General features: G+C 42.7%; 1 protein-coding gene and 1 pseudogene across 3 annotated transcripts; one reads left to right on the forward strand and one right to left on the reverse strand.

Moving 5' to 3' along the window:
* Window positions 1–997: 997 nt before the first annotated feature.
* Window positions 998–12,883, forward strand: LDHA (lactate dehydrogenase A). 2 transcript variants are annotated; one of them, XM_084894485.1, is made up of 8 exons: window positions 998–1,119; window positions 3,167–3,316; window positions 5,798–5,915; window positions 6,693–6,866; window positions 8,092–8,265; window positions 9,542–9,659; window positions 11,306–11,429; window positions 12,203–12,883. In XM_084894485.1, the coding sequence occupies exons 2-8, from the start codon at window positions 3,191–3,193 to the stop codon at window positions 12,365–12,367; spliced, it is 999 nt and encodes a 332-aa protein (XP_084750611.1). In that variant the 5' UTR covers window positions 998–1,119; window positions 3,167–3,190; the 3' UTR covers window positions 12,368–12,883. The 2 variants fall into 2 exon arrangements, with proteins under 2 accessions (XP_084750611.1, XP_084750610.1); XM_084894484.1 differs by lacking the exon at window positions 998–1,119 and adding an exon at window positions 2,692–2,920.
* Window positions 6,883–8,085, reverse strand: LOC311627844 (glutathione S-transferase P-like; annotated as a pseudogene). Its single transcript has one exon. The product of its transcript is annotated as a glutathione S-transferase P-like (transcript).
* Window positions 12,884–17,591: the final 4,708 nt, after the last annotated feature.

Genomic DNA, 17,591 nt, shown 5'->3' on the forward strand with positions numbered 1-17,591 from the left:
TAGAACATGGTTGAGAGATGCCTGGCTTTTCTAGAGATGAGGTTAGAATCTTCCCTTCACAACCAAGAAACTCACAATGTATGGATTGTTCTTGGCGCTGGGTGCTTCGGTGATTCCCCAGGTGCAGGGAGGAAATAGACTCACTTATGCCCTAGGACTCACTGTCAGGTAGGAGAGCAGAGCCACACTCCTCTACTGCCAGAGGGTTTGAGGGATGCTCAGACCAGTGAGGTAGAAGCAGATAGGAGGATTGTACCGAAGCTGTGGGTGTATGGGGTGGGGCGGTTAGGGGGCGGACCGGGAGACTGGTAGTTTAAAGAGGAGAAGGAAGAGGAAGGCAGGCCAGGCAAAAGAACCGGACTGAGCAAAGGCTTGGGATGGTGGTAAAAACAACACGTTTAAAAACAAAACCATAAAAAACAAACAAATGACGCTGACAGCTCTTGGGTGTGGTTGGAATGCTAGGTGCTGGGTTGGGTAGGCCAGTAGGGAGAGCAGAGCGTAGAGGCTGGGACCTCGCTGTGAGCTGTGGGGCTTAGACTGTTTAGCAGCAGGGGAAAAGCAGGTCCGCTTTTGGAGATCATTCGACTTAGGTGAGAAAAAAAGACTGACGCTATGCTAGGCGTTTTCTTTCAACAAATAGTTGCCGAGTGACTATCTCATGCCAGATGACCTGGGCACAGGGAAACCAAGATTCAAATCAAGCCTTCTCTGTGGGCAAACTCCACATTTTACGGAGGAGGAAATAGAGGGTAGAACTGACTGCAGCTGGTGGCTCCGGCTGGGGTCTTTGGGGTCTCTGTGATCGTAGGGCCGAGCGCCTCTGGGTGGCCAGCGCACGTGGGTCTGCTTGTGGGGTCCATCTGGCTGCGCGCGCCGCCAGGGCCTCTTCCCCGCCCGGCCCGGCCGGGAGCCCGCCCCCAGCCCGACCCACACGTGGGTTCCCGCACGTCCGCCCGGCTCCCCGCTCCCTCGCTCCCCGCCCCCCTGACGTCAGCCCCACCCTTCCATTTAAGGCCCCTCCCGAGCGAGGCTCAAAGTACCGGAGCTGCGGCCGCCAAGTCCGGATCCCACTCGTTCACCACCGCCGCCCGCCGCCGCCCCCCCCGTGCGCTCCCGGTACGGTAGGGCCCGGCGCGCTCTGCGCCCGATGGGGCGGGCAAGCCAGCCGGCCCGGGCCTCGGTGGCCTGGCGCTACCTGCTCAGGCTTAGCGGCTGAGCAAGTCCCTGCTCCCTGGGGATGTAGGCGCTGCTTTCCAGAAGCCTGGGCGGTGGTTTTTGCTCTAAATGGGCACTATGGGCACTCAGCTTTTGCTCTCAGTGGGCACTATGGCATCCGGCCTGGCTGGGGGACCCAGGAGGTGGAAGCCTCTAACCTGGGGCGGGAAGTCCAGGTGGATGCAGGACGAGGAGGGTTTCTGAAGGGTGGGGTGAACCTCTGGGCTGGAACTCGGCCAACGGCGCAGGACTCGAGGTCCGGTTCCAGACCCCATGGAGCCAAAGAAAGCCTCAGCAGCCTGGGTGGGGTTCCTGGAAGCCGGGAAGCTGCCGAGCAGCCCCTTCCCGAGTCGGATTTTAACCCCGGGGCTCTGGAGACGTGGGCTCCCTGGGAGTGGCCGCTGCCTGCAGCTTGCAGAGCGCTCTTTGCGCCAATCTCATTTCCTATGCTTAGCGCCGTGCGTCAGCCCTCCCGCGTTTCACACGGTCCATGGAGAGGAGAACCACCCGGAACCTGGGAGAGGATGGGGGCATCTGTAAGGTCACAGTAGGTGGCAGAGTTGGGGAGTAGTCCCTCTTTCTGCAGAGCTTCCTCCTCACCCACACGTGTCCCCACATGGGAGGAAGCGCTGGAGCCCGGAGCTTAGGTGTTTGATGGTGGAGCCAGGAGGTCTCTAGAGAGAGGCAGAACTGCTCCCTTCCCCCTGCCAGGCTGCAGGAACCTCCCAAGGCTGTCCAGAAATAGCAGGGATTTGTAAGGAGAGACCCGATTCCAGCCTGGCGACCCGGGGCTGCTTGCCTGTGTAAGCCCTCTTGGATATTTGCCCTTTGGAATGCTGTCAAAACTACTAGATCCAGTAAATGCAGGGCCGGGTTAGGTTAAAAAGTCTATCTAATGTGTGTTCCCTCCCAAGCTCTGGAAATGGAGGGTTCCACCAAGTACGAACACTACTAGGACTCCAGGCCTCAAGCCTCTGAAGCTATTTCCTCACTTCCTGTGCTGACAAAATATTTCCTTATACCAGGCCTCGCTCCTTTGCAACAAGGGTCACTGCAGAAGCCACCCCGGGCACCTCCCTGCAGGGCTGGTGAGCAGCCCCTGGTATTGCGATGCAGAGTCTGGCTCTGGCCCTACGCCAGGCCGAGGAGGCTGCCAGCCGGGCTTCACGTGGCTCATGCCTGCTTCGGAGCTCTAAGTCCAAAGTCTGACTCCGAGCTGGCGCCCTCTGACCCTAAGGGCGGGATAGTTTCTAATCTTTTCCGCTGACCCACCTCTCTGCAGCCCTCGGCCTCTGGACCACTAGTCCATTCCCAGCTCTTTGAAATGCGCAAGCGCCCCAAGTGCTCGGGCCGGCGGGTGGGGGAGGGGACAGCTGCTAATCTTCCGGGTCTGGGTGTTGCTACCCGAGGGCTCCCGCCTGGGACCCAGCAGTCAGTCTGATCTGCCCTGGAAGGGGGGGAGGGGAGGGAGATGAGTGAGTGCGCATGAGCAGAGCTCCCTGCCCGCCTCGCCGCCTCCGGGTTGGGTAGGAGGCAGTTAAGCAGTTAAGGGTACTTTTTGCACGTACCTCTGGAGTAGACCGCTCTTAGTGATCTTGTCTGAGGAAAGGCCGGCCCAGCTTGGGATTAATAGAGCAAGATGGCTGAACACTCAGGAGGCCGTACTTACACTAAGACGTCAATATTAGTTATACATGCGAAGGTGAGGTTTTTCCACACCCAAGTTTTCCTAGCCAGGCCAGGCCAGGCCAGGCTAGGCCAGATCCTGGCCCTTGGCCTTTCAACTCTCCTCTGGCTATCTTTGGGTTTTCCCTCTTCCCTCTTTTTAGTCATTCCTTGTGATTTCTAGTGGCACGTACCGCAAAAGGAAGTGAAAATAAGCTATTTCCGAACATCTTTTGGTTTAATAAGTGTGCGATGACAGTTCCATGTTTCCCCATCCCCATAGGTTCCTTTTGGTTCCAAGTCCAAAATGGCAACACTCAAGGATCAGCTGATTGTGAACCTTCTTAAGGAAGAACAGAGCCCCCAGAATAAGATTACAGTCGTTGGGGTTGGTGCTGTTGGCATGGCTTGTGCCATCAGTATCTTGATGAAGGTAAGTGAGAGTCCATTACCGGAAGGCAAGGATAACTTGACCCCACCCACTCCTCCACTCCCTAATAGTTGCATGATCACATTGTATATACAAATATTGAGGTTCATGCACTCATTTCAAAGAACTTTATGTGAAATAAACTTTTGAAATATGCTATGCCAAAAGGATATCAGAACAACAAAAAAATCAAGGTTATTAGGCTAGCAACACAGTTTCTTAAATTCACTCTTCTGTATTAACATGCATGAATTGCTTACAAATGAAAGAGTCCTTTTAAACAAGCTAAAATTATTTTAAGGTAATTTTTGAAGTGAAATGATATATAGTATGGTAAAATGAAAGTCACACTGAATGTGGGATTTTTTTTTTTTTTTTTTTTTTTGTCAATAGAGGATGGATGTTTTTATTTTTTTACTATTTTATTTTATTAAAAAGATTTTTTTTCCTGCAAGCCTCCAGCGTGCTTGGGTCTGCAGTGACCCTGTGCATTCCTACAGAGCTTGCGAGAACATTTTGGAATGGTTTGAGGCCTTGCTCTGCTGCATTCAGAACAAGGTTATAGAAATTTCAGACAGTCTCAAAAAAAAAAAAAAAAAAAGCAAAATGAAAACGAACAAAACACAAAACAACAACAAAAATAAATGTCTTCCCTATCTAAAAAAAATAATAATAATTTTTAAATTTTATTTTTGACTGTGGGAAATCTTAAGTCTTGCTCCCACGTAAGTCATCATTGGCCCTCTACTTGGAGAGCAATTTTAGTATTAATTTTGGAAGCTAAAGTTTAATTAGAAGAAAAAAAGTGTGTGAATGAATAAAAAGCATTTTTTACTATAGTCAAGCCTGGTTTATATAAAACCAAAATTGAAGCAACTTATAATATTAAAGTATTTTTTAAGTTCAGATTTTGAGTTCCTAATAAGAGTGGTAGGCACACAGTAGAATATATAGATCATGTATCATAGAAATGTACACTTAAAATCTTTATGATCTTATTAACCAACAAATTCGTGCATCATTTGAGTCCCTCAGCCTGGCCTGCAGGATCAGGCCCGAAACCAGCTATCCAATATCCCCCGAGGGGTCCCGGATTGTGAGAGGGTGCAGGCCAGGCCGAGGGACCCCACCAGTGCATGATTGGGGCTGGGGAGGAATGCAGAAGGTTGGCCAGCCTAGGAGGGACCACAGGAGGGAGGGCTCCAGGGCCTGCCAGGCTCATCTGGCTTAGTCTGGATTGGCTGGACCTCAGCAACAAGCTCATTTACTGGTTGACTGTCTGCCCTCTGGTGGTCAGTGCACATCATAGTGAGCAGTTGAACGGCCTTAGCATATCATTAGCATATTAAACTTTGAATGGTTGAATGGATGACTGGACACTTAGCATATTAGGGTTTTATTATTATATATAGGATGGGACCCCAATGAATTTAATATAAATAAATAAATGACATTATGAATTCTGGCTTCTAAACAGGAAAGGATTGAAAGCAGAAATGAGCTACGCAGATGTTGCAGAGCAACCTAGTTGCTCTGAGTTTTAGGAAAGGCCACAAAGTATTCCAACTCTTATGCCTTCCACCACTGAATCAGAAATGGATGCTATCTGTTTTTCCTGCACACCTATGGTCTTTTTCATTGGTGCCCTCTAATTCAGGTGTGGGTAAGAGTACCTGCCAGACCACTCATTACACTGTAGATGATTTGGGGGTAGATCTGCAGCTCAGCTAGTACAACCTCTTTGGTTATGACAGTCATATCCTATTTGTATTGAAACTATTGTTGCTGCTCCTGGTCAAATGCACCTAAGGACTTTTATATGTTGAACTGAAAGGATATTTTTCACGAATAATTTAGAATGCACAAGCCTATGTATGTAAAGTTGTTATAGCTCTTTAATAATATGGAAACATAAACAGGGAATGATCCAGAATATCACTTTTTAATTCTAAGTATTTTAAAAAATATATATATTTTTATTGATTTAAGAGAGGAAGGGAGAGGGAGAAAAATAGAAACATCAGTGATGAGAGAGAATCATTGATCTCCTGCCTCCTGCATGCCCCTCACTGGGGATCGAACCCACAACCTGACCATGTGCCCTTGACCAGAATTGAACCCAGGACTCTTCAGTCTGCTGGCCAACACTATCCACTGAGCCAAACCTGGTAGGGCTTATTCTAAGTCTTAATACTGGTCATTATCACCTATTTAATAAGTAACAACCTAAAATCAATGTGTGAAACTTAATTTGAAAGAGTAGCTCACTCAGTTTTACATAATTGACCATTCTCCTAAACATTACCAATCCAGTGTCCTATTTTAACATAGGGGATTGCTCCTATGCCAGAAATATGGAAATTTTGCAGGCCCATCTAAAGATTTGGAAGTAGCAAGTTTGATTTTCATTGTTGTTTTTGAAAATGTTTTATTTTTGAGGTGGTACCTTTGGAAGCAATTTTAATGAAAAATTTTGTCTTTTAGGACTTGGCAGATGAACTTGCTCTTGTTGATGTCATGGAAGACAAATTAAAGGGAGAAATGATGGATCTCCAACATGGCAGCCTTTTCCTTAAAACACCAAAGATTGTCTCTGGCAAAGGTTAATTTCAACATACTTATATTGTAGTCCATGCTAGACTTAATTGTTTATCAAGTTCAAAATCCTAGCTCTTCAAACAGTTTTTTTATACAGGATAAGAGAGCTTTTGAACAATTTTGCATCAGTACCTACTGATATTGAAGTTTCAATTTATTTACTTTCCGTACTTTCTTTTGCACACTAACATAATAATAATAATGTGGTTTGACACTTGAAAATCATTGTCAACTTACCTGATAGGTATCTTCCTTCATTTTCTTCCTCCTTCACTTAACCATCCTGTGCCATAGGGATCTAGAAGCAAGATGCACCTGACAATTGTAAGGCTGCCTCTGCTTTTTTTTTTTTTTTTTTTTTTTTAAAGAGAGCCTGTTCCTGGGCTAATATGACCACAATTAAGTATTTAAGTAGAGCAGGAGTATGGAAGAGTATGAGCATTGAGCTCAGGTGGCTAAAAATTTGGCAATGTATCGCATTTGATATGAGAATCTATTAAGTTTTTTTTCTTTCCAGCTCCCCCCCGTTGTAGTTAGATAAAGTCACAATGTGACCAAAACAAGAAGGGGGAATTGATGTACTCTTCATCCATGTTAGTGATCACCATCATAAAACTCCAGAAACTAAAGGAGAGAAGTCTGAGGGGCATTAAGGTCTTCTTTTCTGCCACATGTACAAACTGCTGTCCCCCCCAAAAAAGTTGATGGAAAAATGTTTTGCCAGTTAGGTATCGGAAATCTCTTAAAGGCCTTAATCTAATTATTGTTTTCTGTTGTCTAGACTATAGTGTGACTGCAAACTCCAAGCTGGTTATTATCACAGCTGGGGCTCGTCAACAAGAGGGAGAAAGCCGCCTTAATTTGGTCCAGCGAAACGTGAACATCTTTAAATTCATCATTCCTAACGTTGTAAAATACAGCCCCAACTGCAAATTGCTTGTTGTTTCCAATCCAGGTGAGGTTATTAATTGCATAACAATAGATGAGCTAGAGTAAAACTGATAGTATACTTTATATTCTGTATACACATATTTACTTCTCATCTTTCACTTTCTTCCTGGGAATGGATTTTTCTTTTTGTAAAATTGTTAAATTTAAAGCATGAAAGGGAATAGGATACAATGCCTCTGAATGTAGTTGGAACTAAAAATTAGTGCAAGAAGACCTTGGCTAAGGTATAAGTTTATGGCTAATGTGATATTCCCAATTGATGCACAGCTTATTTTAATTAAATTACATTTCTTGAATACTTAATGTTTTTCTATATTATACATATTATAGAGGTTTACAAATATTAACAAAAACATAGACCACGATCATAGTCAAGGTCCATACAGGGCCATATGTCTTTTTCTCTCTCTTGAAAGTTTTATTGGTCCTTGGGAAAGGGAGGCAGGCAACCCCTGCCACCTGCTGAGGATGGCACAAGCCCTCCCTGTCTCCTATGGTGTTGATGGGAGGTTTACGTGCTGGGGGAAGGCCAGGAAGACCTTGAGTTTGGGCCAGGCACTTAGGCGAGCCAGGTAGGCCAAGAGCAGGGGGAAGGAGTCCAGGCAGTGGTGGCCAGGGCCTGGTGATTCAGGAGCAAGTCCAGCAGGTTGTAGTCTGCGAAGGAGATCATCATGTTACCCATGGTTCTGGAGACAGCGAGGTCTCAAAAGACTTCAGGTGCCCAGACAGTTCCTCCACATAGTTCTTCTTGCCTGCCTGTTAGTTGGTGTAGATGAAGGTGATGTATTTGCAGCAGAGGTTCTCCATGCTGTCATTCACCACGCCTACCAGGGTCGCCTCCTGAAGGTCTTTCCCATGTAGCCCAAGGGGAGCAGCTTAGGTGGTACAGGGTAGCCCTGGACTGGTACAGGGTGAGGTCTCCACCCTGGAACTTGGGGAACTGCCTGTACATACAAGAGGTCTTGAGCGAGCCCTGCAGCCAGGTATCCTTAGTCACCACCTCTTCCTTCCAGCTCTGGCCCTGGTCAGCCACCAGCACGTGATGGCCTCGCAGCACCCTCAAACAGGGAAGTAGACCCTGGTGTAGGGCAGCATGGTGGAGGTGTAGGCAAAGGCGGTGGCTACACCAACAGCAGCAAAGCTCAGGCAGGCCTCCACCATATATCTTCAGTAGCTAATCATTATAGAATCATTCACCTGGTATCTTTGCCTAAATGTTTTCTTCACAGTGGATATCTTGACCTATGTGGCTTGGAAGTTAAGCGGCTTTCCCAAAAACCGTGTTATTGGAAGTGGTTGCAATCTGGATTCAGCCCGGTTCCGATACCTGATGGGGGAGAGGCTGGGAGTCCACCCATTAAGTTGTCATGGGTGGGTCCTTGGGGAGCATGGAGACTCTAGTGGTAAGCTTGCCTTATTTCCTCTTCCTGTTTTCAAAAAGATTGTGTAAAAAAAAATGACTGTTTTATTAAATTGGAGCCTAAATCAGATATCCATTCATTAAAGTAGAACCATTTTCAGAAATCTATTTTTTTGTGTAATTTAATGTTAAGAATTGTTAAGATTCTAGCCATCTTACATGACATTTACCTGGCATGCAGGACGGGGAATGAAATTTATTGTACTTCTTTTTTTTTTTTTTTTTTTAATATATTTTTTATTGATTTTTTACAGAGAGAAAGACAGAGGGATAGACAGTTAGAACAGTGTTTTTCAACCTTTTTTGGGCAAAGGCACACTTGTTTCATGAAAAAAATCACGAGGCACACCACCATTAGAAAATGTTAAAAAATTTAACTCTGTGCCTATATTGACTATATATAAAGTAATTCTCTTGAATAGGAATCAAATAAACACAAAGAAAGTATTTTATAATTACTTTATTATGAAATATTAAGTAAACAAAATAGTGAAAAATTATAAAATTCTTGTCTTGTCTGCGCCTATGGCACACCAGGCAACATCTCGCGGCACACTAGTGTGCCGCGGAACAGCGGTTGAAAAACGCTGAGTTAGAAACATCGATGAGAGAGAATCATTGATCAGCTGCCTCTTGCACACCCCCTACTGGGGATGTGCCCGCAACCAAGGTACATGCCCTTGACCGGAATCGAACCCGGGACCTTTCAGTCCGCAGACCAACGCTCTACCACTGAGCCAAACTGGTTTCGGCAATTTATTGTACTTCTTAACCATGGACATGTTACCAAAGACCTCAATCACTTAGTATCATAGCTGTTTATAATAGACCTGCACTGTTTGGACCTGAAAAGGTTAGTCAAGTCAAATGGAGAGGTTGAAAAAATCCTATTATCACGGTAGAAATGTTATAATTTTTGCAGATTCTCAGTTCCTTATGCCACGATAATTATCCTCACGATCTTATACTATCTTTATATTCCAGTATATGTCTATTAAGCATCCCAGTAGGTTAGGAAAATAGGTTAGAATATTGTAGAAATTCTTTTATAATAAAATATAAACAAATGGAAATCTAAAAGTAAGGGTATTGCAGTCTTTTTTCTTTTTTCTTTTCTTTTTATTTTAGGTAGTGTAGTCTTGAGAATCTACTAAAAGGAGTAATACTCCCCAGATAAAAGAGAATTAGAAAAATGGGTCGGAATTACTAGTTGCTGACTGATGCATGGAAATAAGTGAATTTTGTACTGTTCCTTTTAGTGCCTGTATGGAGTGGAGTGAATGTTGCTGGAGTCTCCCTAAAGAATCTGCACCCTGAGTTAGGCACTGATACAGACAAGGAACAGTGGAAACAAGTTCACAAGCAGGTGGTTGACAGGTAATATGTCTCATAATTTGGCAGCATGGGAGATTAAACTTTATTGGTTTGGGTTTTTTTTTAGTATATAAACTTTATTGTTTGTATTTAAATTTTAAAAGTTTAGTAGTATATGCATTTGAGTATATTTTGTTAGAGAGAAAACTTGTTTTCTAAAGCCCTGTTAAAGATCATACTATAAAAAGGTAAAGATATTAAAAAATTATAGACATTTATTAATGTTACAGTCTTATCTTATTTTTTAAATATATTTTATTGATTTTTTTACAGAGAGGAAGAGAGAGTGATAGAGAGTTAGAAACATCGATGAGAGAGAATCATTGATCAGCTGCCTCTTGCACACCCCATTCTGGGGATGTGCCCGTAACCAAAGTACATGCCCTTGACCGGAATCGAACCTGGGACCCTTCAGTCCGCAGGCCGATGCTCTATCCACTGAGCCAAGCTGGTTTTGGCTACAGTCTTATCTTTTGCCATAATTCCCAAATTATAGTATGATAAATCTTTCTACTTATATTATAAATTATTAAGTTAGATTAAGTCCAGTCCGCTGGTGCTTGGAAATGAGTGAATTCTCTGCTTCTCTCACTCACCCCTTACACTTTTGAGATAATCCTAAGTAAGCATGTTTATATATTCTTGGATTTATTTTAAATCCAATGTTATATCTTAAAGAATCATCTATTTTGTTGGAAGATACTATAGTTATTCTGGTAGTTATGTAATATTTCAATGAATGAGTATACCATAGTTTGTTCATTCTTTTGGAGAGAATTGGGCGTGTCAGATTTTTGCTATTGCTGGCAATACTATTGTGAACATCCCTATACATAATATCCTTGTATATATATGGAAAGGTCTACTCTTGTTATTTTTTTTTTTAACATATTATTAATTTCAAATAGGAAGGGAGAGGAAGAGAGAGATAGAAACATCAATGATGAGAGGGAATCATTGATGGGCTGCCTCCTGCACACCTCCTACTGGATACTGAGCCCACAACCTGAGATCCTTCAGTCCACAGTCCAATGTTCTATCCACTGAGCAAAACTGGCTAGGGCAAAAGGTCTACTCTTGTATGTATATTATATAGGATAATGCAACTTATTATATAGGATAATCCTATATAATAAAAGGGTGAAATGCAAATTGACCCTAATGGCAGACCGACCAGTTGCTATGACTATGATGTGCACTGACCACCAGGGAGCAGACACTCAATGCAGGTGCTGCCCCCTGGTGGTCAGTGCGCTCCCACAGGGGGAGCTCTGCTCAGCCACAAGCCAGGCGGACAGCTGCCAGTGCAGTGGCGGTGGCGGAAGCCTCTCCTACTTCCTTGGCAGTGTTAAGGACGTCTGACTGTGGCTTAGGCCCACTCCCCGTGGCCCCTAGGGCTGAGGGATGTCTGATTGACAGCTTAGGCCCGATCTCCCGGGGAGTGGGTGTAAGCTGGCAGGTGGAAATCCCCTGAGGGCTCCTGGACTGCAAAAGGGCACAGGCCGGGCTGAGGGAGCCCTCTGAGTACATTAATCTCATGCACCAGTCCTCTCATTCACTATAAAGTTTATGTTCATTTTGTGTATTGTTTTTGTTTGTTTCTTCTACTTATTTTTTCTTGCCCTTCCCTGTGATTTTCTACCCTGCAGTGCTTATGAGGTGATCAAACTGAAGGGCTATACCTCCTGGGCCATTGGCCTATCTGTGGCAGATTTAGCAGAAAGTATGATGAAGAATCTTAGGCGGGTGCACCCAATTTCCACCATGATTAAGGTAGGTCTATGTAGTGGTATGTTGTACTTGAATGTCATTATTTACATTTTTAAAAAACGATTTCTTTTGAGAAAGCAATTAGATTAATGTGCGTCCACAGTTATTGATTTAAGAAATTAATACACCTGCAACTTTCTTTTTTGGAAGAAACATGGGCAAGCATTAAGATTAATGTCCACTAGCACAATGTTTAGCACATAGATATTTAATAATTTGTTGACTTAAAATCTATTCAGTTATGTTCAAATGAGTGGAAGACTAAAAAAAAAAATTTCTTCTTTTGGGAAAAATGGAAATCACACTCAAGTTACAGTTACCAAAAGTGTTATACATATACAGTAAAAATTGGAAAGTAGTTGTGATAATAGCCATAGATAGTTTAGATTTTCTTTTAGAATACAATTTAAAAATTTTTTTGATTTATCTCAGAGAGAGATAGTGCAAGAGAAACATTTTTTTGCTATTCCACTTATCTATGAACTCACTGCTTGCTTCTTGTATGTGCCCTGACTGGAGATTAAACCAGCAACGTTGGCATATCTAGATGATTCTCTAATCAACTGAGCAATCTGGCCAGAATCAAGAATGGAAATCTTCCTGCAATTTTAATGACTTCATTTTACACTGTTCATTACATCCTAACTGAAAATTTGGAAGGGAATTTCTACTTACTCGTTTATATCAAATAAGTTTCATAATTCTAGAGAATGAAAGTCTTGGGAGACCCAAAATGTATAGAAAAAAACACACAATATTTTTCATTTTGTCTTCAGGGTCTCTATGGAATAAAAGACGACGTCTTCCTTAGTGTTCCTTGCATCTTGGGACAGAATGGAATCTCAGATGTAGTGAAGGTGACTCTGACATCTGAGGAAGAGGCCCGTTTGAAGAAGAGTGCAGAAACACTGTGGGGGATCCAGAAAGAGCTGCAGTTTTAAAGTCTTCTAATGTCAGACCACCTCACTGTCTAGGCTACAGCAAGGTTTTAGTTGGAGATTGCATATTGTCCTTTTTACCTGATCTGTGACTAAGAACATCAGTTTCCTAAAGATAGAGATAGTAATGGTTCATAAAACCCAGCATCTACATCCTGATGCTGGATGGCCCTTCTCTTATGTAGTCCTAAACTGGTTAGTGTGAAATAGTTCCACCTCCTCGAAGGCACCACTGCCAGTGCTGCTCACACTACAGTTGCCCTTCAGACTAGATGTGTGTTCACTGTGTGTTACATAATGTGTTCCTTTTTCTCCAATCAGTCACATCCTGGGATCCAATGTAAATCCAACATTGCATGTTGTGCATAACTGTCCTAAAGGATCTTATTCTGTATACTGTATGTATCAGATTAGTGTACATTGCCATATAATGTAAAAAGAAAAGTCTACATATAAATAATACAGCCAACTATCCAAGTGTCATACCAACTAAAATGCCAAATAAACCTTGAACAGTGACTACTCTGTTAATTTATTTCCACATAAAATCATAAAAGCTGCAATCCATTGCATTATTGGGAGCTACCTCGTTATTCCTGAGCAGCTGCAATGATTTTTGTTTATTTATTGGTTGATTTTAGAGAGAAAGAAACATCTATTTATTGTTCTAATATATGCTCATTGTTGGTTCATTCTTGTATGTGCTCTGACTGGGCATTGAATGTACCCACAACCTTGGTGTAATAGGATGGTGCTCTAACCAACTGAGCTGCAATGATTTTTTTCTTTAAGGGATATTTGCTATTGACCAGACTTTAGTTTATTCTGAATTAACAGATTAAGGCTGTTGCTAGATTGATTAGGTTCTTTTGGTACCATTTCCATTTTAATCAGTTATTTTCATATACTAAGTCCAAAGGTATTACATAAGATACAACTTGATAGAATTTTTGTTTTCGGAGACCAGTAACATAATGCTACAGTATCCCCTTATCTATGGGTGATATATCCAAGACCCCCTATGGATGCTTGAAACCACAGACAATACCAAACCCTATGTATACCATTTTTTTTTAATCATATATATGGAATATGATAATGTTTAATTTATAATTAAGAGCAATGCCCTGAGCAGTTTGGCTCAGTGGACAGAGTATAGGATTGTGTGGACTGAAGGGTCCAGGTTTGATTCCAGTCAAAGGCATGTACCTTGGTAAAGGGCACATCCCCAGTAAGGGGTGTTCAGAAGGGAGCTGATCAATATTTCAAACTATCCCTCTCCCTCTGTAAAAAAAATCAGTAAAATATATTAAAAATAAATAAATTAGGAGCAGTAAGGAATTAATAAAATAGAACAATTTAAACCAAGATTAAAAAGTTATGAGTGTGGCATTAGGTCAAATAAGAGTTACTTGAACATAAACACTTCGATATAATGGTTGAGCTGATAACCAAGATGGCTACTAAATGACTAATGGGTGGGTAGTATGTACCATGTGGATAATCTCCACACTGGGATTATCGTGGCTCAGGCAGGATGAAGTTGGATGGCACAAGATTTCCTCATGCTACTCAGGATGGTGTGTAATTTAAAACATGAATAATTTCTGGAATGTTCCAATTAACATTTTCAGACTGCATTTGACTATGGAAAACCATGGAAAGCAAAACTGGATAAGTGGAGGGACTACTGTTTTTTTATTTTTGTTTTTTTATTTTTTATTTAAAAAAATATATATTTTATTGATTTTTTTTACAGAGAGGAAGAGAGAGGGATAGAGAGTTAGAAACATCAATGAGAGAGAATCATCGATCAGCTGCCTCTTGCACACCCCCTGTTGGGGATGTGCCCGCAACCAAGGTACATGCCCTTGACCGGAATCGAACCCGGGACCTTTCAGTCCGCAGGCTGACGCTCTATCCACTGAGCCAAACCGGTTTCGGCTATTTTTATGTTTTATTGACTTTAGACAGGAAGGGAGAGGGAGAAACAACGATGAGACAATCATTGATCAGCTGCTTCCTGCACGCCCCTATTGTGGGTTGAGCCCGCAACCCAGGCATGTGCCCTAACTGGTAGTCAAACCATGATCTGGTTCAAAGGTTGCCATCCAACACCAACATGTCTGAAAAATAATGCTTAAGAGACACTTGTTAAACTTTTATAGATTTTTTTCAGATTTAAGCTTCCTTGCTTTCTGGCACAGTAAGTGTTCCAGGCACACATTGTGTCTTTGCCCCAGGCAAGAAATAGCCCTGAGTCTTTTTAATGGAATATGATCTCATTTTAGTTTTAATGCCTCGTGAAGTGGATTAGGCAGGTCTTAGCCGTCATCTCACATAAACTGCCAGTTAATGGGGGGGGGGGGGGGATGGAAAGTTCACAAAATGGTCCTCCTTTCATATAGATAGAATGATATGCCTATCTATGTGTGCAGATATTTCCCCCACTAAAATCTACGTTGAGAAAATAAAACTATCACAACTTCAAAGTCATATTCTTTCTAATTTTTTGCTGAGTGCCTACTATACTTTGGTAGGTGTGGGAATATGCAAAAATCTTGCATATTTGGCTCTCTTGTAACAAAATGGTAAGTTAGCTTGGCTCACAGCCACCAAAGAAAACCACTCAGGCAGAGAGGATGTCTGGCTCCTGCCAATACCCCGAGGCCTTGGGCAGGTAAGAATGAAGAGCTTGCCAAAACTGGTTTGGCTCAATGGATAGAGCGTCAGCTTGGGGACTGAAGGGTCCTGGGTTCGATTCCGGTCAAGGGCATGTACCTTGGTTGCGGGCATATCCCCAGTAGGGGGTGTGCAAGAGGCAGCTGATCGATGATTCTCTCTCATCGATGTTTCTAGCTCTCTCTCTCTCTCCCTTCCTCTCTGTACAAAATCAATAAAATATATTTTAAAAAAAGAAGAAAAAAAAAAAGAATGAAGAGCTTTGCTGAAACCGGTTTGGCTCAGTGGTAGAGCGTCGGTGTGCGGACTGAAAGGTCCCGGGTTTGATTCCAGTCAAGGGCATGTACCTTGGTTGCGGGCACATCCCCGGCAGGGGGTGTGCAAGAGGCAGATGGTCGATGTTTCTCATCGGCATTTCTATCTCTCTATCTCTCTCCCTTCCTCTCTGTAAAAAATCAATAAAATATATTAAAAAAAAGAAGAAGAAAAAAGAATGAAGAGCTTTTCTTCAGTCAGAACAGGAGTTTGGTCACAGGGGTAGGAAGCAAATGTAGAGCTTAGATTTGGAGGTCACCTAGGCCAGCAGTGTCTCACTCTGAGCCCCATGGAAGTGAGGTTCAAAGGCAGGGAGTTGCTGTGGAAGCACACAAGTAAGTGTAGTACAGGATCAACAACAGCTGCCACTCCTGCTTACCATAGAAACCTCTTGCTTGGGGCTGGCAATAGGTTAAAGTCCCTAAGAGGAACAGGAGTAGGGAGGTGGTGGTAGTTGACACATTGGTTAAGGAAAGCTAGAGGAAGTGGCATATATGCTCAAAACTGAAAATGAGCAATCAATTTTGAGAAGGGCTGAGGGAGAACTTTCCAGATATAAGGAACAGCAAGAAGTTCTCAGCCAAGAAAAAGCTGGGGGGAGAGTGTGATGAAGAGTGTTTTGAGAAGAAGTTGCAGAGCCAGAACCTGTTTGACTCAGTGGATAGAGTGTCGACCTGCGGACTGAAGGGTCCGAGGTTTGATTTCGGTCATGGGCATGTACTTTGGTTGCTGGCACATCCCCAGTAGGGGGTGTGCAGGAGGCAGCTGGTCAATGTTTCTTTCTCATTGATATTTCTGACTTTCTGTCCCTCTCCCTTTTTCTCTGTAAAAAATTAATAAAATATATATTTTTTTAAAAAGAAGTTGCAGAGGTGTGAGGAGGCTAAATTTTTAATGTGTCATAGGTTGTAAAAATTAGTTATTATTTCCCCCTTATTTTTAAGTTGATTTTTTTTTTTTTTTTTTTTTTTTTTTTTTTTTTTTTTTTTTTTTTTTTTAGAGAGAGAGAGAGAGAGAGAGAGAGGGAGAGAAACATTGATGTGAGAGCAAAACATCAATGGGCTGCCTTCCGCATGCCTCCAACCAGGGGATGGAACCCGCAACAGGAGGACACCCAACCAATTGAGCTGCACAAACCAGGGCAATTTTCTTTTTTAAGTGTGACGGAAAGCTATTAAAGGGCTTTAAGCAGAGTTATTGCATGATCTGAACTATAATAATCATAGGCTTTGATACAGAAAATGAATTACCCTTTAGATTTTGAAAAAAGATTCAAATGCAAATGACAAAAAATGACACAGGAGGTTGTATCCCTTTGTGTGAGTAATAAATTAAAAATCACTCTTAGAAAACTAGACATGGCCATATATATTTTTTATTTCAGAGGGGAAGGGAGAGGGAAAGAAATAGAAACATCAATGATGAGCTGAAACCGGTTTGGCTCAATGGATAGAGTGTCGGCTTGGGGACTGAAGGGACCCGGGTTTGATTCCGGTCAAGGGCATGTACCTTGGTTGCGGGCATATCCCCAGTGGGGGGTGTGCAAGAGGCAGCTGATCAATGATTCTCTCTCATTGATGTTTCTAACTCTTTATCTCTCTCTCTTCCTCTCTGTACAAAATCAATAAAATATATTAAAAAAAAAAAAAAAGAAACATCAATGATGAGAATCATTGATCATCTGCCTCCTGCAGGTCCTCCACTGGGGATCAAGCCTGACAGGGATCGAACCTGGGACCCTTAACTCCGCAGGCCCAGCTAGGGCTTTTTTTAATTTAAAAACAAAACAAAACAAAACAAAACAAAACATTTTTTATTGATTTTTAGAGACAGAGGAAGGGAAAGAGAGAAACTTTGATGAGAAAGAAACATCCATTGGTTATCTCCTGCATGCCCCCCACTGGGGTTGAGCCTGCAACGTGGGTCTATGCCCTGACTGGGAATCAACCCAGTGACCTCTCGGTACATGGGTGGATGCTCAACTACTGAGCCACACCGGCTGAGCTCATGTTCATGATTACCCTCTACTCTCGCAAGAGAAATTCAAACATTATTTCAGCACTCCATCCTGAAGTTACATAGCTTAATAATAGTAATTTTTAAAAATTCCTGCAAATGAATGTTTGGATATAGGTGTGATAAGTGCACCAACATGTGTGTTCCTCAAAGTCAGGATGGTCACTCCCAAAGTCCAATAAAGACACTTTACTGCTTTAAGCTGGCAAAAACC

Source organism: Pipistrellus hanaki, assembly GCF_964339955.1.
Source record: "Pipistrellus hanaki genome assembly, chromosome: 9".
NCBI classification, from domain to species: Eukaryota; Metazoa; Chordata; class Mammalia; order Chiroptera; family Vespertilionidae; genus Pipistrellus; species Pipistrellus hanaki.

Bases quoted from the DNA above. Each gene is read 5' to 3' on its own strand.
- LDHA (XM_084894484.1), top strand. From the start codon at position 2,858: ATGGCTGAACACTCAGGAGGCCGTACTTACACTAAGACGTCAATATTA. The intron at 2,921-3,166 runs GTGAGGTTTTTC...CCATCCCCATAG, and splicing joins TATTAGTTATACATGCGAAG to GTTCCTTTTGGTTCCAAGTC. The intron at 8,266-9,541 runs GTAAGCTTGCCT...TGTTCCTTTTAG, and splicing joins GGAGCATGGAGACTCTAGTG to TGCCTGTATGGAGTGGAGTG.